The 22,487-nt window shown below is 50.0% G+C and overlaps 3 protein-coding genes across 3 annotated transcripts; 1 reads left to right on the top strand and 2 right to left on the bottom strand.

Moving 5' to 3' along the window:
* Positions 1 to 405: 405 nt before the first annotated feature.
* N7532_000696 (uncharacterized protein) lies at positions 406 to 1,191 on the bottom strand (the record flags this gene model as incomplete). The annotated part of the gene is made up of 1 exon (XM_056613200.1): positions 406 to 1,191. The coding sequence occupies one exon, from the start codon at positions 1,189 to 1,191 to the stop codon at positions 406 to 408; it is 786 nt and encodes a 261-aa protein (XP_056480424.1).
* Positions 1,192 to 2,426: 1,235 nt separating this feature from the next.
* N7532_000695 (uncharacterized protein) lies at positions 2,427 to 6,957 on the bottom strand (the record flags this gene model as incomplete). The annotated part of the gene is made up of 10 exons (XM_056613199.1): positions 2,427 to 2,987; positions 3,044 to 3,203; positions 3,226 to 3,256; positions 4,056 to 5,502; positions 5,559 to 5,650; positions 5,706 to 5,820; positions 5,869 to 6,021; positions 6,072 to 6,175; positions 6,238 to 6,773; positions 6,830 to 6,957. 10 exons carry the CDS (start codon positions 6,955 to 6,957, stop codon positions 2,427 to 2,429), a joined length of 3,327 nt encoding a protein of 1,108 aa, XP_056480423.1.
* Positions 6,958 to 7,198: 241 nt separating this feature from the next.
* N7532_000694 (AAA family ATPase midasin) lies at positions 7,199 to 21,928 on the top strand (the record flags this gene model as incomplete). The annotated part of the gene is made up of 1 exon (XM_056613198.1): positions 7,199 to 21,928. One exon carries the CDS (start codon positions 7,199 to 7,201, stop codon positions 21,926 to 21,928), a length of 14,730 nt encoding a protein of 4,909 aa, XP_056480422.1.
* Positions 21,929 to 22,487: the final 559 nt, after the last annotated feature.

Below are 22,487 nucleotides of genomic sequence, written 5' to 3'. Positions count from 1 at the left end.
TTTCTCGGCATTCAAGTACTCGTAGTGGCCGGTCATTCCCATTGTCAGAAGAGGAACCTTGACACCCTTGATCGAGGCAACAGGTGCCATTTGTGTCGATTCGTAATCAATTCCATCAATCCCATCCGGTTGGTAGGCAAAATCTTCGCCCGCCCGAATGGCAAAAGTCGAAAGGTACCGCTTGACAGTGGTCTTAATGGAGCAACTTTGAAAATTATTCGAATAGTCGACGAAGTTGCTCGGAACTCTCACAGAGGGAACAACTTGGCGAGTAACCCCATACTTGTGCAGCAGTGACCAGGCATGGGTTGTATGGGCCAAGTATCTGGTATCCTGGGCGAAGAAGAGGTTGTTGAATCCAACGTATAACGATGCGGGGATAATAAGAGGCTCGTCATCACCGAATTATCCATTTCCTGCCTCAATTTCCTTCAAGCGCTCTTGTGCATGGTTAATAATTCGATTGCTGCGAGCCACGACGCCATTTTGGAATGCCTCCTTAAAATCTTCTGTATATTCCGAATTGGTATTGACGAACCCGTTGGTAGAGTTGAACAAGTTCAGAGACTGGTTCAACTTGGAGCCGGAGGTTTCGTCAATAATAGCTGGGTTTAAGCTTAATAGCGTCATGGTGGAGAGACCATAGATTGCATAGAGCAGCATCAGGCCATCAGCAGGCTCAAGGTCCGCCAGTGCATCAGAGCATTGATACAACTTCTCGGAACCTCGACAGGCAGAGACTCCATTCTCGGCAATGTTCGGATACTGAGCCATCATAGCGCCACCTCCACTGTGACCCAAGATGACAACCTTTTCGATTTCGGTGAGGTCGCGCAGATAGGACATGCCCTGATCGACTTCAGTCATAATGTCTTCAAAATTGAGATCCGACATGTATCCACTCTTGCTGGCATCGTTGTTTGCACAGAAGACAGTAAAGCCTCGTTTGGGCAGTTCCGTACAAGCAGAAAAGGAAGTGTAGTCCTGCTCGGCATGCATCATGTATACCACGATTTGTGATCGAGGGCCAGAGATAGATGGAAGGAATAGGCCACCAAGAACGCCATCATCGTCAAAGTCCACCAGAACCGGGGTTGGTAGTGTCCGATTGCTACCTTTTGCAGATACCAGTGGAGCAAATGATCCCAAGGATATAAGGGCAGCGATGGCCGCTGTTCGAGGGAACATCATGGTTGCACATATCGAGTAATGCCGCGAGTTGGTGGTTGGTGGTAAAAATTGTGGCTTTAATTAAAATTAGAGTCGAGGGCCTGGAGGAGAGGATCTACTGCTTATATAGTTTACGCAGCTTAACTTATTCCATCGGAAGATTCTGTTCAAAGTAGTTAGAATCGAATGGCTCGCTGTCATTTCGGTGACATCCTAGGGACACCATGACGCGTTGCGGACATTCAAGATCAATTCATGCGAGATTCAAATGAGAAAAGAGTGGATCTCATCCTTGAAAAGGCTTCTATGTACTTTTGCGGTTTAAAAGGAAGACTCTTCGACCTAGTAGAAAGCGTCTACTTGGGCTTGATTTCGAATGGAACTTATTTCGAATTGAAAACTGCGGAAAATCAGGGCCCATGTTCGAAGGAAATTTGTGTCAGGTTCGATAAGACTTTGCAATTGAAATAAGTAGGAATTCTGGTTTCTGCTCGCTTTCTGTAGCGTCTAGCATCGACAGCTGTCACCCTTGATTCACCGCAAAAGCAATTAAAGACCTCATCTCCGATATTTCGCCCTCCTCTAACTGGTAATTAACTCCGAGTCTCTCCTTGGACGTCACACATGGGAACAACGATCGTCGTTCTTTTTGCGGAGTCTAGTACTAATAAGGAATGGTCCGTTTTACGTGCGCTGCCTCTGGAAGTAGAACTTACATACTCCTATGATAGAGCAGGTGATTGGGTAGATGATCAGAAAGGTGATAGAGTAGGTAGCTGAGCATGCCCTATAATCCACAAGCGTCAGATTGATGGTATGATTCGATAAAACCATGAACAGAAATAGAGCGGGTTGGCAGGGAAAGACGAAATTGGTCCCTAGTCGACCTGCCGTTCAACCAAGATTTTGCATCTTCGGCTTGGGAACGTGAGGGAGTAGGTGTGGTAGCAGATAAATGGGATGCAGTTGCACACGAAATTGAGGTCGATTTGATTCCGTGTTATCCTGTTTCCCAAGGCATCAAAAAAGAATCCAAAAAAAAAACTCCCTTGCGTGCAATTGGTATCTTCATAGCCCATGCCTGAACGCCACCCTTTATGCTTGTCACCTCGTGAATCATGATAACCTAAATTGCAAACATCAATGCCAACACCACCTAAATGCAAGAATCCAGTGAGAGAGTCTAAAAGGTAATGTCCAGGATCAAGGCACACTGCTTGGATAAACTTCTGGTGCAATGCCCACTGGCACTCATTTTAGATGGCATCGCCAATGGCACGCTCCGCAACCTCCTCTTTCGCGTTGATAAAATCATCTTCCCCAATGTCGCTCAACTCGTCCTGTTGTTTCTTGAACTCTGAAATGTCATCCCCTTGGACAGCCCACATGTTCTCTCGCAGGCGTTTGTTGCGCTCACGGTCCTCCTCGATCCGCTGTTCGATTTGTCGCTTATCAACGCGCATTCCGGGGGCTTTGGGATTGCGTGGGGTCCCGGTCCTAGAGCGAGCGCTATATTCTGGCCCCTCTTCTTCTTCAAAATCAAGATGGCCGGGATGTGTATCACGATCTTTGAGGGCCGCATCAATCTCGGTAACGGTTTCGACGGACAAAATTTCCTTGCTCTGCATGTTGGTCAACACACGACGAACATGCTTGACGTTGGCTGCCCCAGTTCCATCGGGAGGCACAACTGCATCGACGACTCGAAGGATATCACGCTGCATCATGCGGACGTAAGGAAGATGGTTCTCTTTGATCGCCATTTCGCAAAAGTGTTCGATAAAGGACATGATGTTCGCCCGGTTGTTCATGTTGTTCTGTGGAATATAGTCAGTAACTGATAATTATGAAATATTGTTGCGAGGCTACTCACCCTCTCAATCTGTTCCAGAACGCATGAATGAAGATCTTCGTCCAGATCACGGTATTTGAGAGCATATTGCGCGGCCTTCTGCGACGACGCGACCGAGGCGCTGAGGTGTTGGAGTTGAGCTGTGAAGCGCATGCGCACCTCAAATGGATCGATCATCATTCTGTTTGCATATATTAGTATACAGAAAAAGCAAGTCTATTGGGTCTAGGACACCTGGCAGAGGAGGATTTGGAGCGGCCTGCCACCGGAGGCACCTCGGCGGTGGGGGTGGCAGAATTAGAGGTGTGGGGATCCATACTGCACCGTATTGTTCCAAAGTCGCGGGTAAAGTGATGATGTGGCTCACGATTTGGTCGCAGGTGTTCGGGTGAAGCTTGTTTCACTGGGAATCGAGGAATCGAGAGGGGTGTAAAGGAATTGGGGAAAGAAAAGATCAGAGTTCCTCCGCACGAGTTCCATTTGATTGTCCTGGCTGCAGGCTGTTTGTCATGTTTGCAGTTGTGGGCGGTGGACCCAGCAGGGGCTACAAGGACTTCACATCACAAGTTCTCAGCCGGTGGTGGGTCACATGACCGATGCTGGTGATAGTTGACTGTCCTCGTCCGACTCTCTTTCTGTTTTCAGATCACATTAGCTGTTCAGAGCATGCGTTTTGATTCGCACGAATTTATGCAATCACCTGCCGCATGATATCTCCACAGAGAGTATCTGTAAGAAATACACGCTCACAAATATCTGCCTTCACACAATAGGTGCTGCTATATATTTCAACACTTATCCTTCACACCGTGTTGTTCCATCCACCCATCCATAGATCTTGGTTACGTATGATGTATTTGCATCATAATAGAAATGAAGGTATATTCATGAAATTCTACAAAATATCACGAGATCTATGGTGGCAAGTCTTTTAAGATCTTCGGGAAGAAAGCAAGAAAGGCGCTGAATGCAGTGTACATGATAGTTAAAATAGAAGAAGGGAATCGTCAAAGGGAATCTCGCCTCAAGTTACTGCTGAGACTACTCCTGTCCTCGGCGTGGAGTAGGCCCTCCTCTTCAGCTCCGTGATGGCTTTCCTGGAACTGGTCACCTCGGAGAGCTTCTTGTCGTCGAAACTCTACACCGTTGAGGACTGACCAAACATCCTTTTTGGTCAGCAAGCCTTGCAAAATCCCCTTGTTGGCGAAAAGCACGTAGCGAAGACCCAGCCTCTGGAACATTCGTAGCACAATCAAAAAGCTGATGTTGCTGTTTAGGGTGATAGGAGTTTGGTCCATCCATGGCCGGAGATCAAGCGTCTCTACGGGGTCAGCGAATGGCTGGTGTGTGAAAAATACCTGAGCTTCGCCGGTGAGGTTGCGGTTCGTAGGTGAAGTCGAGTATTTCAAAGCATAAGAAAGTTCGTTGCGTGTAATGTACCCGAGGAGAGTGGGCGTCGAAGTCTCGGAAATAACTGGGAACCCTCGGTAGGTGGAGTTGGCCAGCATACTACGAAGTGAGCCAATGGTATGACCGGTGGCAGTAATCACCGAGACATCATCGACGGTGGTCATGACCCGACGAGCAGGCACATCCGGAGGAGTGGTATCATCTCGGTGATCCAGAAAAGGGTACTCATTGAGTTGGATCCATGATTCGTAGATACCACGCTTGCCGAAAATGTCGCCGCACCACTTCGAAAGCATTACCGCAATCATGATCGGAATAACATAGGTAAGTGCTCCGGTCAATTCAAACATGATGACCACGATCGACAGGGTCATCCGAGTCGCTCCACCGAGTGCAGAAGCTGCACCAATGATAGCGTATAGACCAGGAGTTACGCATGGAATGTCAGGCTCACACTTGCTGAAGAGGATGGCTTTGGGATACGCTTCCTGCCACATGCGGACAAGGATTCCCAGAGCGCGTCCATACAGAGCACCAATCGCCACAGAGGGCAAAATGATGCCGGCCGGAATGTCGAGCCCAAAGGTCAAAGAGGCGAGAAAGAAGGCCAGAACGGCGGCGACTAACAGGAAAGCGACAACTCCAAATGCCTTCGTCCCAGTCACGCAAAGACCAAAGCGGTCGTACGTTTCGCTGTTGCACTCAGAAAACAGGGACTGAACTAGCTCGGAGTTTTGAGCTCTCATGAAGTGATTTGGAAAGTTAATCAAAGCCGTCAGAAGCGCAACTATGGCCACTTCAAGTACTGGCTTCGAAGACGTCCGAGATCGCCGCCATTTAGCGATTTTGACATTCAAACGAATGAGGAATGCACCGAATAGACCACCCACAATACCAAGTATGATGAATGGGATAACCTCAAAGCGGTGCCATCCCCGAGTGTAAGTGACTTGGTAGAGGACGATCTTTCCTGTTCGGAAGGGGTTTAGAGCTTGCAAGGTGACTGCCGCCACCATAGCACAAACAAAGCTTTGCCACATGGTTTTGTCGGGGAAATAATAGGAAAGTTGCTTCAACCCGTCAGCAAGTGAGCCGCTTTCGCCAAAAATCTCCAGGTTGCTCTTACCTCGAGACTGAAAAGGACACCCCCAATAGGGGCCCCGAATGCAACCGAGATGCCGGCCGCAGCTGCGGCAGATAGAACCTCGCGTTTCCGAGCTGATGAATTGGTAAGTTTGAAATGTTGGAATGCAAAACTAGCTAGCAGTCTTACCTTCGTTGCCGTTCAGACTGTCAAAAGGCTTCATCATGATATTGGCGCAGCAGCATGCAACATGTACCAGCGGACCTTCCTTTCCTAGCCAGAGTCCGGACGCCACGGATAAACACTAAATCATTGTTAGAAAAGAACAGCATGTCATTCCACAATTACATACCAGTCCGAGCGATTTGATCGCAAGCGTCCACGGACCCATAAAGTGTCGGATTACAGTTCCGCCAAGTACCGTCTTGATTTCGGGTATTCCACTATGTCTTGCATAAATGGCAAACTTCCGGACCAGCACGCAGGCGCAGACAGCAAACAGCACCTGTTTTTCGTTAGCAAACAAGCAAACTTATAAGTATTCAATCTTCTTACCGAAAAGACAATGAAGAAGAGGTATTCCACAGTGTATTTTCCGCCTGCGGAGGATGCGCCCAATGCATTGCCCCATGGTGTCCAATCCAAGCATTTGGATTGATCTATGCCCCAATAAGTAATTAGCATCTCTGAACAGCTTTGAACCCAATAAGCATGATCATACCGTCTAGACCCCAACAGCAAAAGCTCCTGTTCAGATAGAATCTGCCACCACCTTGGCCATTCTTGCAATAGCCGGTTTTTAGATCACCCAGCCAGTCTGTCGCAATGTCAATTGCGGCGGCGATGATTCCAACTGCAATACCAGTCGCAACCAAAACCAGCCAGACGTTACTGGCATCGAGAAGTCGAAGAACATGTCCCATGAAACCTTGTCCACTGGAATAGAGGAGTCTCTTTCGTTGGCGTTCTTTGGTGTATTCGTATATCCAATCGATGGCAGTAAAGTCGTCATAACCGACGCGACGACCTGGGCCTTCCACATACCAGTCTAAGGGCGCACCGTCCTTGGAGGCATTTGTGTCTGCACTGGGCCCTAGCGGTCCATAAGGATCCAAAGGCGAAGCGTCTCCATTTTGTCCACCCTGGGTTCCTGTCGCTGCGAAGCCGAAGGTCGTGTCCGAACCGCCTGCGGTATTCGAAAATAGACTCGAGAGACTGAACCGTGACTGTCGCCTGGGTTTGCGCTTGAAAGATATCCTGTACCCAGATGCATTAGTGAAGCGCATTCTTATTCACCATTTATGATAACTCACGGCTCGTTGAGCCCCTCTGCTCCGCGATGGACTTCCTGAGGCACAGAGAGGCCGATATCTTGTTCGGGTTCTTGGTGTGCCGCTCGGGGCTCATCGGAATTCCCGGAGCCCTGATCAGTCATTGACATCGTGAACCATCAATAGCTTGAAGCGTTACCATCTCCCGACACGAAGACCAGGAAAAGGACACTGACAGGTTGATACGGAGCAGCGCGAGCTCCCCGGGCGCTTAGTCATTCTCGGGCCGCGCGACACGAGGCGGTGGGAGCATTATCGGTGGGGCTGGGTGCTGAGTGCCGGCAGAAAAAAAAGTAGTCGCGGGCCTTTCTCTTTCGACATCAAGGAGCTCCTCTGGCAGCCGGGCACAACATGGATGATCTGCCCGTCTACGAGAGGACTCTGAAAGAGTCTCAACTGCTCGAGCAGCTTCCCAGCGAGATCGCAAACCTCGTTCGGTCTGCTTCGGGCACTCAGCAACTACATGCGCTGGCGCTTGGCGCATTAAATCCGCAATTAACGGAAAACGTCTTCAGACTTTACGAACCGATCGTGGTGGATCTGGCAGCTCGGTGGCTTCGAACCGATATCAGTGCTGACTATATTCATGTACTGGCTGCCTTCGCACGGATCCTACCTTACGCGCCGTATCTACGACCTTTCGCAAGCCAATATGCTCTGTCACAAACAGGGCCACAGTCAGCCTTGACTGGCTCAAAAGAGCTCACCCTACGAGAATTGGACATACCCAGCACGCGAAACTTGCTCTTGGCTCTCTTTCGACTCCTTTCGTTCGACTTGGAGACTTTCTCCAAGGCCGTGTCCCCGATTCAGCTCCAATCGCTATTCCCCCATGAAGACCGAATCGTCCGATATCTCGCCGTCCGATGTTTCGCCCTTTATATGCATGCAGCAGATGCAGCTACCGAGAACATGCTGCGTGTAAATACTGGCATCGATCCCATTGAAGGAGATTGGGAAGGGATCACAATTGACTATCGCCTTTTGGGCCTGTGGGAGGAGCGACGGTGGTCATCACTTGCGAGTTCTATCCAACACCGCAGGGACTCAAGGCTTGATGATGAAGTCATCTCTCTTATTGGGAGCACCCGTGACGCTTTTACCAACCGATCCGCCGACATTTGCGGTGTTCTCATACCTCGTTTGAAGGACGCACACCCCTCCCCCTCGTCTGTTGTCAAGACCCCAACTGCAACCGGGAATATGCGTCTAATTGCGACATCGCTTCTTGGAACTAAGCCGATTCTTTTGATTGGTCTGCCGAACTCAGGAAAGTCGACGCTTATCAATGATATCGCTGCCACAATGGGCCAGGCTGAGTCAATGGTCACCTTGCATCTTAACGAGCAGACAGATGCAAAGAGTCTACTTGGAATGTACTCTACGTCATCTGCCACGGGATCATTTTCATGGCAGCCAGGTGTGTTGACCAAGGCTGCGAGGGAAGGCCGTTGGCTTCTGATCGAAGACTTGGACCGTGCTCCGTCTGAAGTGCTTGGCCTTATTCTTCCAATCATTGAAAGAGGCGAGTTGACTATCGCTAGTCGAAGGGAGCGTATCAAATGCGCTGAAGGATTCAAAATCATCGCCACTATGAAATCTTCATACAACATCGCCGGTGAAGAACTCGCTCCAACCACCTCTATGCTGGGAAGCCGGCTGTGGGAGAAAGTCCCGGTTGCCTCTCTTCCCGTGGATGAGATGCGGGATGTGGTGTTGCAAAAGTTTCCTCTTCTTGAGTCCCGAGTCCCAATTATCATGGATGTCTATGGCAGGGTCTGCGCTGCTTTCCACGGGAGTTTGGCGATAAAGGGCTCCCAAGGACGCACACCTGGTTTCCGTGACTTGATTAAGTTGTGCAGCCGCTTGCATCGTCGTTTACAACGCATTGGCGCGAAGACAGGCTTTGAAGCGACACCAGAAGGCTTCAATGACGAGATACTTCTGGATATTGTGGATATCTTCCTCAAGTACATCCCAGAACGGTCAATGCAAATGACTCTCGCGTCGGTTGTTTCCGAAGCCCTGCAAATCTCCCCTCAGCGATCACAGTTTTGTCTTGAAGAACGGACTCCGACTTTCACTGATAAGAATAACTCGCTGGTACTCGGTCGTGAGATTTGCCAGAAGATCAAGGTGCCAAGTGGTGCTGCACAAAAGCTTGCTGCCGCTGCCTCGCGTTTTGCTCCAACCAGATCTGCTTTGTCGATCATGGAGCAGGTCGCTGCCTCGGTGCAAATGTCAGAGCCAGTCCTTCTTGTTGGTGAGACTGGTATTGGAAAGACCACAGTCATTCAACACCTCGCTACATTGATGCGACAGAAGCTCACTGTCGTCAATCTGTCACAACAAAGCGAAAGCACGGATCTGCTAGGAGGTTTCAAGCCCGTCAGCATTCGTACAATGGCGGTACCCATGTTGGATGAATTCACCCAATTATTCGAGTTGACTTTTTCTGCGAAGAAGAATCAGAAATTCCTCTCGTCGGTATCCAAAAGTGTTGCTTCAGGAAACTGGACCCGCTTGGTGAACCTTTGGCACGAGGCCGTTCGTCTGGCCAATGGCGTTTTCAATCCTGCGCCGTCGAAAGAGGCTGAGAATGGCGATGAACAGCCAGCCAAAAAGAGGAAGCTCGACTCCCCGAAATACCAGCATTTGCGACAGCAATGGGGAAACTTTATGACTCAACTTTCAGACTTTGAGGCCCAGGTTTCTCAAGGCGACGCGAAATTTGCGTTTGCTTTCGTCCAGGGTAAAATCGTGCGAGCCTTGAGGAACGGTGAATGGGTTCTTCTGGATGAGGTCAACCTTGCGTCTCCCGACACGCTTGAGAATATTGCCAGCCTGTTGCATCATGGCAGCGAAGGGTCTCCCTCCGTTCTGCTTTCCGAAGCTGGTGATGTTGAGCGAGTGTTTGGTCATCCCAACTTCCGCATTTTCGGAGCAATGAATCCTGCAACAGATGCCGGCAAAAGGGACTTGCCTCCTGGATTGCGATCTCGTTTCACGGAATTCTATGTGCATTCGCCCGATAGTGATTTGAATGATTTGCTCGCATTGATTCATAAGTATCTCGGGGACCTGACTCTGGGTGACGATCGAGTTGTGCCAGATCTTGCCCGACTATACATGGAGACGAAGAAGCTCAGCAATGAAAACAGACTCACGGACGGAGCCGGCCAGCGACCCCATTTCAGTATCCGAACATTGGTTCGAGCTCTCATTTATGTCATCGATCATGCGCATGTTTATGGCCTTCGCCGAGCGATCTTCGAAGGTTTCAGCATGAGTTTCCTTACTGTACTAAGCTTGGAGTCTGAACAGACTGTAGCTCCCCTTCTTGAAAAACATATCTTTGAGAATGCAAAGAATGCGAAGTCTTTGCTCGGACGAACGCCTCGTGCCCCAGACGACGGCCATGCCTACGTCCAATTCAAACATTACTGGATGCGACAGGGTCCTTTGGCACCAGAGGAACAAACCCATTATATCATCACACCATTTATCGAGAAGAACCTCAAGAACCTGGTCAGAGCCAGTTCGACTCGACGATTTCCCGTTCTTCTGCAAGGTCCAACGTCCGCCGGAAAGACAAGCATGATTGAATACCTGGCAAAGGTCTCCGGAAACAAGTTTGTTCGTATCAACAACCATGAACACACAGACCTTCAGGAATATCTTGGATCATACATTTCTTCTGATGATGGGAGCCTGCGATATCAAGAAGGTGTACTGGTCGAAGCCCTCCGGAATGGATACTGGATTGTTCTTGACGAGCTCAATCTAGCGCCATCCGATGTACTGGAAGCTCTGAATCGACTCTTAGACGACAACCGTGAGCTTTTCATTCCCGAAACTCAGGAGGTGGTCCATCCTCATCCAAACTTCATGCTTTTCGCCACTCAGAACCCCGCTGGTCTTTATGGTGGCCGCAAAGTGCTCTCTCGCGCTTTCAGAAACCGTTTCCTTGAACTTCATTTCGATGACATCCCAGAAAGCGAGTTGGAGTATATTCTGAAAGAGCGGTCTCAAATTGCTCCATCTTTCTGCTCCCGCATCGTTTCTGTTTATCGGAAACTATCTCTCCTCCGCCAATCGAATCGTCTTTTCGAGCAGAAAAACAGCTTTGCCACTCTCCGTGACTTGTTCCGATGGGCGCTGCGTGATGCTGATGATCGCGAACAATTGGCAGTAAATGGCTTCATGCTTCTCGCTGAACGTGTGCGCAATCCTCACGAGAAAGCCGCTGTCAAGAAAGTGATCGAGGAAGTCATGAAAGTCCGCTTGGACGAAGCTGTCTTGTACGGTGACAAAGAACTTGAGAAGAGCCTGCCCCAAGCGACTGACCTTCCCTCTGGAATCGTCTGGACTCAAGCCATGCGGCGTCTCTTCGTCCTGGTTTCGAAGGCAATCAAGAACAACGAGCCAGTTCTTCTAGTCGGAGAGACCGGGTGCGGCAAAACCCAATTGTGTCAGGCTGTCGCCGAGGTCTTCAAACGCGAACTATTCATTGTCAATGCACATGTCAACCTCGAGACCGGTGATCTTATTGGTGCTCAAAGACCAATCCGGAACCGTGCCGCGATTGAAAAACAACTCTCAGACGATCTGCAAGTGCTTCTTCACGGACAAACTTCCGCATCATTCCCCCTTGACCAGCTGAAGGAAGAATTCTCTGCCCTGGATATGCAGCAGCGGGAAGACAAAGACCAAGGTCTTTTGCGGAAAGTTGAGAGAAACATCGTTAGGTGCAATGCTTTATTCGAGTGGTCCGATGGAAGTTTGATCACTGCCATGAAGACAGGCCAGTTTTTCTTGCTGGATGAAATTTCTTTGGCCGACGACTCCGTACTTGAAAGATTGAACAGTGTGCTTGAGCCACACAGATCTATTCTTTTGGCTGAAAAGGGCCCGATTGATTCAATGGTCGTGGCCGACGGAGGTTTCCAGTTTCTTTCAACCATGAATCCTGGTGGAGATTACGGAAAAAGGGAGCTTTCGGCCGCCCTTCGCAATCGTATGACTGAAATATGGGCGCCTCAGCTATCCGAGGACGAGGATATCTTGCCAATTCTTCAGATGAGGCTCACTCTCAAGCAGGAAGAAGTCGCCAGGGCCATGCTGCAGTTTGCAAAATGGTTCAAGGCAACTTTCCAAAACACATCGACCACCTCTCTTTCACTTCGCGACCTTCTTGCCTGGGTTGACTTTGTCAATACCTGTCAAAGTGCAGATCCGTTGTTTGCCATTATCCAAGGTGCTGCCATGGTGTTCGTTGATACACTTGGCGCCAACCCAGCTGCCATGCTTGCCATATCATTGAACAATCTGGAAGGAAACCGCCAGAAATGCCTTGATAAGCTGAGCGAGCTATTCAACACCGACGCCTCCAAGATCTATTGGGAATCCTCGACCGTCACTCTTGAGCCTGAGTATCTGAGAGTAGGACCATTCTCACTACCAAGAGTTGGCGACGTCGATGCAGACCCGCAATTCACCATGGATGCTCCCACGACGATAGCTAATTGCGTTAGGATCGCACGTGGTCTGCAGTCTTCCAAGCCGATTCTCATGGAAGGTAGCCCTGGTGTTGGCAAAACCACTCTTGTGACCGCGCTTGCGAAGGCGCTTGGAAAGCCTCTCACGCGAATCAATTTGTCAGAGCAGACAGATCTTACAGATCTATTTGGATCTGATGTTCCGGTGGAGGGAGGAGATGTGGGTCAGTTTCAGTGGCGAGACGCCCCATTTCTTCGAGCAATGCAACGCGGCGACTGGGTGCTGTTGGACGAGATGAACCTGGCCTCTCAGTCCGTTTTGGAGGGTCTGAATTCCTGCCTCGATCACCGTCAGCAAGTTTATATTGCGGAGCTTGACCAAACATTCAAGCGACACCCTGATTTTGTTCTTTTTGCAGCACAGAACCCGCACCACCAGGGTGGTGGCAGAAAGGGACTTCCTGCATCATTTGTCAACCGTTTCACTGTCGTCTACGCAGACAGCTTCACAGATGCCGATTTGAAGAAAATCTGCGCCAAGCTTTTCCCTGGCAGCCCTATCTCCCAGACCGAACTATTGGTTGACTTCATTTCCGCTCTTAACAGAGCCATTGGCATAGAGCGGAGGGTAGGAGCTGTTGGTGGTCCGTGGGAGCTCAATCTGCGAGACATTCAGAGATGGCTGCAGCTGGCAGATCGCGGAAATCTCCAGATTCCTACCAAACATTTCCTCGATGTTGTCATCAATCACCGATTCAGGAGCGAAGAAGATCGGATTCTGATTTCGCAGCTCTATGACCGCATTTTCCCCAACCCTGACGCTGTTCCGAAAAGCTATTATCACAACCTGACTCCAGACTACCTGCAAGTCGGATTGGGAATCTTATCTCGCGACCCAATTCTTCAACGTTCAGCCGAGCCCCAGATGAAGATTCTGCCGAAGGATCTCCATATTCTTGAGTCTCTTGTTCTCTGCATTGATAACTCCTGGCCCAGCATTTTGGTTGGTCCCACTGGATGTGGAAAAACAACTCTCATCAAGAAGCTGGCAGCTGTGAAAGGTGCAAATCTAGAGGAGCTTGCCCTGAGTGCCGATACCGATACTATGGATCTCATTGGCGGGTTCGAGCAAATTGACCACAGAAGGGAAGTTTCTTCCTTTGTGCATGACATTGAACTTTTCTTACGACAACAAGTCATCCACTCTTTTGCTTCGGGGGATGTTACCGACGATGTGGCCTCGGCTCTTCAAATTTGTCAACATTTCCAGACCTCAGAGACATCGTTGGAGACTGTAATCTCTTCGTTGTCAGCTCTTTGCCAGTCATATTCTGACCCAACCCTTCAACGGTTTCTCGAACGAGCCCAAGGCTTATGGGATACGATCCGCCACTCAGATACGATGAAGGTTGGATTCGAATGGACAGAGGGTGTTCTGACTCGAGCAGTCCAGAATGGCTATTGGGTTGTTCTTGACAACGCCAATCTGTGTAACCCATCTGTTTTGGACAGACTCAACTCCTTGACGGAGCCCAATGGTACTCTCATTCTCAATGAACAACGTACTGAGGACGGATCAGCTCGAATCATCACGCCCCACCCGGACTTCCGACTCTTCTTGACCATGGACTCACGGAACGGAGAGTTGTCTCGTGCTATGCGAAACAGATGTGTTGAAATCTGCTTCATGTCAAATGAGCTCCAGGATATTCCTGTCCCAACCGGCCCATCATACACCTGCGAGTCCTCGCTCTATCGCCTCCGCCATATTTGGAATCTGGATGCGACTACGCGGTTTGCAAACCCCCAGGGTTCATTCGAGATCTGTTTGGATCATCTTTCGCCTACAGATCTTTCCTATCTCCAGAAGACACCACGCACATATCCCCCTTTCCATGCCAAGGCTGACGAGGACTCACCCTTCTTGTCTGCATTGCAGCGTCATGCTTCTGCTCTTCATGAAAATTCACAGTGGAAGCCACTCAACGTTGTTGCTGGGGAGATCACAATGGGCGGAGCACGTTTGAGCCTCCAAGGGACGTGGCAGCCTATCCATCCTTTGACCAACGAGCCGCTAGTGTCAATAACAGGGATGCGTGATTACCGATCCAGCCTGACTGCTCTGTCCTATCTCGAAGAGTTCAGACTTGAGACCCATCGACTCCGGCAGAGCTTAATTCGAGCCAATGAGTCCAGTCAGCAGCTCAAGCAAAGTCAAATGACCCGACTGGAACGATCTTTGGCATCGACTCGGATCCAATCTCTGATGAAAGATTCAACGCAGCCAGTTGGAATATTCCTTTCTGAGTGTGGCCAAGCTTTGCTTGATTTCATTCAAGGCTTGGGAGAGGGCAGTCTCCAGTCCCCTGAGATTGTAGCTGCGCTTCGGACAATTACTAGTCTTTGTTGGGATATTTATAAAATCACAAACGTGGCTCAAGTTGATGAGGGAGAGTTCCAGGTTTATCTGGAGATCGGCAGACAAGTGTGTACGACTTTGCTCAACTCATCTTCTATTCTGGGACCGCTGGAGAAAGCTCTATCACGCGCACTCGGTCGTTTCCGAGCTGGCTGGGAGCTCACCACAGGACTGAGCATGCAGAGGATTTGGGACTCATGGCGACATGTCACTCCTGCTTCACATGAACAGCTCACGTCATTGATCGAATTGGAAAAAACCGTGTCAGACTTTACTTCGCTTGCTCTGCAAACCCGCGTGGAACTGTCGCAACTGAGCCAGATTTGGGACTCGCTGTCATCTGCTCAGCGATTCATTCTTGTGAATGGCGCGGACGGTGATACCCTTGTACAGGGTATCAAAGAAACTGTTACAGAGCTTGGTCAAGCTGTCCGACGTTCCGATTCAGCGGAGTATCCGTACTTTGCAGAGGATTTCGAGACACTTTGCCAATACCATGATCTCGCCCATGATTCGGTTCAATCTAAATTACAAACGGTCGTTCCCTTGCTGGCTGGTCGCCCGGCTCGTTCTTTCGATTCATCCGCCACCCATAGCCGTGTGCCCGAACTCCTTCACCGAATCACCCTGTTTTCTGGTGCAGGCAGTAGGCCCCCATCTGCCATTGGCGACGTTCTGTCCTTGTCATTGTTGGCTCGACTTGCATCGGTCGGTGCTACAACTCTTGGTCAAATGGACCTGCTGCAAGCCGAAAAGCAGGCTCTCTCAAAAGCACTTTCTCTGAGCAGTGAAAACATTGCAGTTGATCAGCCCAGTAACCTCAGACGTGCTATTGCGGCCTTGACAGGAGAAATGATCTCATGCCATCGGGAACTGTTTGATTCTCAGTGTGCGGATCAAATGATCGCTCTACTCCAGGCTGTCGAATGTGGAAACAAGGCAGATGAGTCTGTGATCCCAATCCATCTGGACACACATGTTGGACATGAGCACGTCTTAAGAAGCTTTACCCCGGGTGACCTTCAGAATCTCATCAAGTCTCTCTCCTCTACTCCGCCCAATCGCATGGAAAGCGTCCATTGCACTGGTTTTGCCGCAGTCCAGCTAGCCGTTATTCTTTTACGTCTCTTCGTTCCGGATAAGGCTTTCGATCCTTCACTTGGTCTCGTCGTGCAACGAAAGCGTCATTACGAACGCGTGGGCGAAATCAGTGCCAAGCTAGATGCTATTCTCTCCTTCGAGAGCAAATTTTCTGGCCACTCGTCTAACTTGCGTTCCATTCTCCTGGAAGAAGAGATCAAACAACTGGGATCTGCTCCGCCTCCTTCATCTGTTACTCGGCCACAACAGTCAGAGTTGAGTCTTCTACAAGGAGAATTTGGTAACTTGATCAATTCTGTTCTGAGAAGGAATCCCGAGGAGATGGTTGCGACAGTCGAAAGCGCCTCAGCGTCTAAGGAGACAATTCAGCTTCTGCGCGAGAACATTCAGCAGCTCAGCAGCCGACTCCGCACGCATTACAGATCCTATGACGATATCACAGTGCCCGTTGCTCGTTTCCTCCAACTCCTCGACGTTGGTCTTTTCCTGAGCTCCAGCGAAACCGAGCACACTAGCGAAATCGATGACATTCAATCCTTGAGTGAACGGACACCATTCTTGGGTGGATCAGCACACCCGGTTCTCTCTTCGGGCAAGGCCAGCCAGCAATCGAGTCTCAACAATGCGATTGAAATGCGTCTTCACGAACTTTCTGGAGTCTGGGCTGCCAAGGACGCAGATTCTGGGCTTCTTGGTCTCAAATCTAGCCATGACGCAATTCGTCGTATTTTTGCTGATTTCCATCATCTTTGGAAGACAAAGCTTAAAGAGGACCAAGAGAAAGAAGCAGAAAAGTCCAATCTGTACCGCTACCGAGGTTCGTGGGAGGACGAGGAAGAGGTCAACGAGGCCGAACTTCACGAGCTGTTCCCCACCTATGATGAAGGTGCTCCTCTAGATCCGCAAGAGGTTGGTCGGATTGACCCCAAGCAAATTGCTGTGCGCCTTGCCTCACTTCATGCCAAGATTGTGAGCAGCCAGCGTACTGGGGAGGCATTGCCCTCGTTCGTCAAGCAATCTGCACGTTTGTTGGGTTCGATTTGGTCCACAAACAAGAGTTCATTCTCTCCTGTGACATCTGGTGATTTCTTGTCTGCAGTTTTTATGCTTCTCGACGAGGTCATGAACGAAGACAACCAAGACCGACAGAAGAATTACAACTTCTACACCGACTCCAATTTGGCAGAAGCTAGGAAGCTTGTCAACCTCACTTTGGCTATTCAAGCTCGCTTTGTGCAGATTCAGTCTGCATGGCCCGAGCATGCCGTACTCGCCGATGTGATTAACTGCTGCTCTGAAATTCTTCAATTCAAGTACACCGAGCCTGTTGCCAAGTTCCTGACTAAGGTCGAAAAGCTTCATTCCTACGTTCACGAATGGCAGCTAGTTGCTAGCAGGGAATATTCGGCAGCGCCGCAGTATGACGAGATCACCAGCATGACTGTCGGCTGGCGTCGTCTTGAGCTTACCACCTGGGCGAAACTCTTGGATCTCGAGAAAGATCGATGCGAAAACGATGTCAGCTCCTGGTGGTTCGTCGCCTATGAAGCTCTCTTTGCGGTGCCCCTGCAGATGGCCGAATCTGGTGAGCACGACATGAGTGAGCACATTCACGGTGTCATTTCGACGCTGGAACAATTCTTCAACTCCACCACCTTGGGCCAATACGGTCGTCGTCTCCAGCTTGTCTCTGACTTCAAATCGCTGCTCGAGGTCTTTTCCCATGATTACAACTGTCTGACACCACTTGTGTCCGCGCTGAACAACTTCATTGCCCATTACCGACCTTTCCAGCCGTCCGTCGACAAGATCCTGCATGAAAAGCGATCAGCGTTGGAGAAAGACCTCAAGGAACAGATTCAACTAGCCAGTTGGAAGGATACCAATATTGTGGCACTCAAGGAGAGTGCTAGAAGGTCGCACGTCAAGCTGTTCAAGCTGGTCCGCAAGTATCGTGAGGCTCTCGCTCAGTCTGCTCAGCCAGTTCTCGAACAAGGTCTTCCGGATGACATGGCAGACTCCAATGGGCTTCATGAGAAGACATTGCCAACTATTGTGTTCCCCGAGGCACTGTCAATTTGTGAGAAGGAGAATGAGTTGTGGTCGTCCCGAGCTCTTCGATTCCGCAATCCTGAAGGCACAGCCCGCAACATGATGAATCTGTATTCGTCTATTCCGCGCGAGTTCGATATTGCTAAGGATCTCGATGAATTCACCGTATCCATTATCGAGGGTATCAAGGAGTTCAAATCTCAAACACCGAAGACTCTGACCGAAGAGAACAAGGACGATGTTCAACATCTCAAGGTTCAAAAGCGTCGTCTTTACGCCGATACATTGAAACAACTTTTCGAAATGGGTGTGAAGCGTAACGCCGGTACAAGTGTGATCGAGACTCAGGCATCGCTTGCTCAGATTCTTTCAACTTGCGCTTCATTTGAGCCCGGCACCGCCGTATTAAACTCTACCCATAGTGCCGACTCATATTTCCATCGACTCTTGGACCTGTTGCCTCGTGCTCGCCTTGCGTCACGGAACTACTCTGAAGAACTCAGCAACGTCGAGGTGTCCCGGAGTTTGGGCTCGATTGAACATTTGTTGTTCATGATTCGACGACAGAGAGGCGTCATTGCTCCAACTCTGTCTGGTCTTGATTCTTTCAGGGCCGTTCTGGATAAAATGCGGAGCCTTTGGTCTACTGGGTCAGCCTCGCTGGTCAAGTGCAATCCCACCGCTAGCGAAGAGCACACCAGTCTGGCCCGAGCCGTGGCATGGTTGGCACCAATTCTGGGCCTTGCATTGACAATCATTGAAGTGCATTCTAAGTTCTCTGGCATTCAGGCGTCCACGATCTTGGAAGAGCTTGGATCGAGAAAGGCTTCATTTGAAGAGTTGCTCAAATCCCTCGGATCGCTACCCAAGCTCCCATCTGGCGTTTCCTCTGTCGCCCAGCAAGAGTTCACTCAGAAGACTCGCTCTTCTTTGGATAAGCTCTCTCTCGATCTCAACAGATGGTCCCAAGATCGCCCCGATCTCGCCTTTGCCCTAAACCAGATCTCCCCTTGGGTCCAGTCAAGCAACATTGCCCCTGCACAGCCAAACCAAAAGGGCAACGTTTCCACCCAAGCCTTTGACAACAGGCTTCTAGCTGCGATCGACAAGATGCTCGTTGGCCTCCAGCACCTCAAGGAAGTGCCTACTACGATTAACTTTGCTGGCTTTCTATCAAGAAGTGACGAGTTCTTCTCTCGATCCTCTAAGGCCGTCCGCATCAATGAGATTACGTCCTCACTTGCAATGGTACTCGACCAGTTGCAATATCTGCAAGACAACTCCGCCAGTGGCCTGCCCATTGCCGCTGCATTGGTTGCTAGTATCCTGCCTATTGCCAACCAGTACTTCTACATCTGCCAGGACCTATGTGACCGATTTATTTCCGCCCACCGCGAGATTTGCAAGACTTCTTACATCCTGACCAAGACTTTCACCCAAGTCGCATCCGAAGGCTTCTGCAGTCCCGCAGAAGCGTCCCAGGAAGAAGGCAAGGAGGGCAAGCTGGAAAGTGGAACTGGTCTTGGTGACGGTGAGGGTGCAGAAGACATCAGCAAAGATGTTGGCGATGACGAAGATCTCTCCGAGCTCGCCCAGCAGGGCAAGAAGGAGGATGTCGATGACGAAGAAATGGATGATTCTGCCGACGCTGTCAACATGGACCAAGAAGAAATGGAGGGCGAGACTGGTGATCATAAAGAGGAAGAGGGTGATGAAGATGAGCAGGACGACAAAGATGAGGCGGGTGAGGACGACATTGATGAAGAAGTCGGTAGTGTTGATGATCTTGATTCCGGTGCTGTTGACGAGAAGCTGTGGGATGGAGAAAACGATGAACAGCAAAAGGAGACAGAAAATGAGGAAGGAAAGGGCCAGTCTGAGGCTGATCAGCAAACTGCTGCTCAAGACCAAAAGAAGGCCGATGAAGGTCCTAAGGGAGATGAGGAAGAAGGTGAAGAGGAGGACGAAGAGGATGAAGAGGATGAAGAGGCTCCTGATGAAGAAGGTGAGGCAGTTGGCCGTGAGGAGATGGATGTCACCGATCCTCAGACCAAGGAGGAAGAGACTCTTGATCTCCCGGAGGAGATGCAGCTAGATGGCGATGACAATGACGGTGGCGGTGAAGAGGAAGACGATGGCATTGATGACATGTCAGACATGGGACCGCTTCCCGAGGAGGAGCAGAAGACCGATGAAAGAGACGATCAACCTGGAGAAGAAGATGCAGACATGCCTGCGGATGAGCAAGCTCCTGGCGAAGATGAGGATATGGAAGGCGAGGGTGAAGAAGAGACCAACGAAGGAGAAGGCAACGAAGAAGAGAATGAAGCTGGTGGAGAGGAGCCCGAAGAGCCAGACCAGGACGACTTCCTTGCCCAGCATGACGACAACGAAGCCGCTGGTGATGATGTTGCAGAAAGTGAAGCTGTCACTGGTGGCCTGGGCAATGATCAGGATCAAAACGACAATGGTACTTCCGGCGACGCACAGCAGGAGAGCGGTTCAAACGACCCCAACGCAAATGCTGAACAGAAGACTGGTGCTGCCAAGGACAGCGACGAAAGCAAGCGAAGCCGTGATGCTGGTGGAGCCGAAGATTCTGCGCCGAATGAACCTCAGATCCAGGCCTTCAAGAAGCTGGGGGATATCCTGGAGGAATGGCATCGTCGTCAAAAAGAGGTGCTGAATCCATCGCAAGAAGAGGAAGACTCGCAAGCTTTGCCGCAAGACACCGACATGGCAGATGCCGATTTCGAGCATCTCAAGGATGATGATGACCAGGCCGATACTCAAGCCTTGGGACAAGCCAGCGAGGAACAGGCCAAGGCTCTTGACCAAAACAAGGGTGTCGAGTCTGAGAACAAGCCTGGAGACAACGAAGCGTTGCCAGATGTTTCCGAAGAGTACCAAGATGCTCTCGACAACCAACTCCAAGACGAGATGCAGATCGACCGCGAGCTCGTTCCCAACGACGGTCAATCCGCTGGAGCTTTCATCCCGGGTGACCATACTTCACGCGATCCAGCCGAGGGTGCTCCGGGGGCACAAGAACTGACTGAGGAACTTGACGAAGTCGACACTCAGCTCGCGGCGATCCATCTATCTTCTTCGCTCCCGCCATTGACCCCAGAAAGCGAAGCCCGTCGCCTCTGGTCTCACTACGAATCCGCCACCAACGACCTCTCCCTCTCTCTCACCGAGCAACTCCGTCTCATCCTGGCCCCGACTATGGCTACCAAGCTCCGTGGTGACTTCCGCACCGGCAAACGACTCAACATCAAGCGCATCATCCCGTACATTGCCTCCCAGTACAAGCGCGACAAGATCTGGATGCGTCGTTCGATTCCCTCCAAGCGCAATTACCAGATCATGCTTGCCGTCGACGACAGCAAGTCAATGCTAGAGAGCGGCAGTGGCCAGCTTGCCTTCGAGACCCTCGCTCTAGTCGCAAAGAGTCTAAGCATGCTCGAAGCTGGCGACCTGTGCGTACTGGGTTTCGGCAGTGAAGACCACGTCCGCGTTGCCCACGAATTCGGCAAGCCATTCTCCTCCGAAGCCGGCTCACAAGTCTTCCAGCACTTCAGCTACCAGCAAACCGGCACAAATGTGCGCAAGCTGATCGCCGATTCCATTGCGCTCTTCCGTGAAGCAAAGTGGAAGCGTTCGCCTGGCTCTGGCTCTGCAGACCTTTGGCAACTCGAACTGATTATCTCTGATGGTATCTGTGAAGATCACGATACTATTCGTCGTTTGGTGCGCCAGGCTCTCGAAGAGCGCATCATGATCGTGTTCATTATCGTTGATGCTGTCAAGGGTAGCTCCATTCTGGATCTTTCGCAGGCTAGCTTCCAGCCTGATGCTGCTGGTGAGATGAAGTTGCAGATGAAGCGGTACTTGGAGCATTTCCCCTTCCCTTACTATCTTGTGGTTCGTGATGTGAGAGAACTTCCTGCTGTTTTGGCGACTGCTCTGAAGCAGTGGTTTGCCGAGGTTGTTGATGTGTCGTCGTAAAACGACTGAGGAAAAAAATGGGTTGCAATATTTGGAGTTTATTGATTACTATTATGGCGCTTGGGGATTTTCTTTTGTATATCTTAGAGCTTAGACACTGTACATTTACTTAAAATGATACTTCATACATGCTTCAACTCAAGTCTATCGGTGTATTTCGTAAAAATCCCACACTAGCGTAATGTTTAAGATATGAGATGGTGTGAACTTGACCGTGAGCAAATACACTCCCTAGACAACACCCTAGACTGATGGGTATGAAAAGACGCAAAGAATTATCAAACAGAATTTTTTTAAGTGACTATAGAAAACCAAAGTAGGCTACGCAGAACACTCAATTCTGATCTTATGTATGATGGAATCACATTCTGAGCTACGATCTGAAGTTGGCGGTATACAAGCCCTAGGTGCTGCCTACTAATTTACTGATAGTACAATGACCAAGACAGATAGCTTCGGCAGAAGTGAATGCATTCAGATGTATATGTCTGAAGTACTACTGACTTTGAAAACCAGATATCATATGTAACTGGCAAAATACTCCGAAATGATCAGCCCA

Source organism: Penicillium argentinense (assembly GCF_028826775.1).
Source record: "Penicillium argentinense strain IBT 30761 chromosome Unknown utg000001l_segment0_segment0, whole genome shotgun sequence".
Classification (NCBI taxonomy): domain Eukaryota; kingdom Fungi; phylum Ascomycota; class Eurotiomycetes; order Eurotiales; family Aspergillaceae; genus Penicillium; species Penicillium argentinense.
The sequence above is the reverse complement of the archived record's forward strand: the minus strand, read 5'-3'. Positions and strand labels throughout refer to the sequence as shown.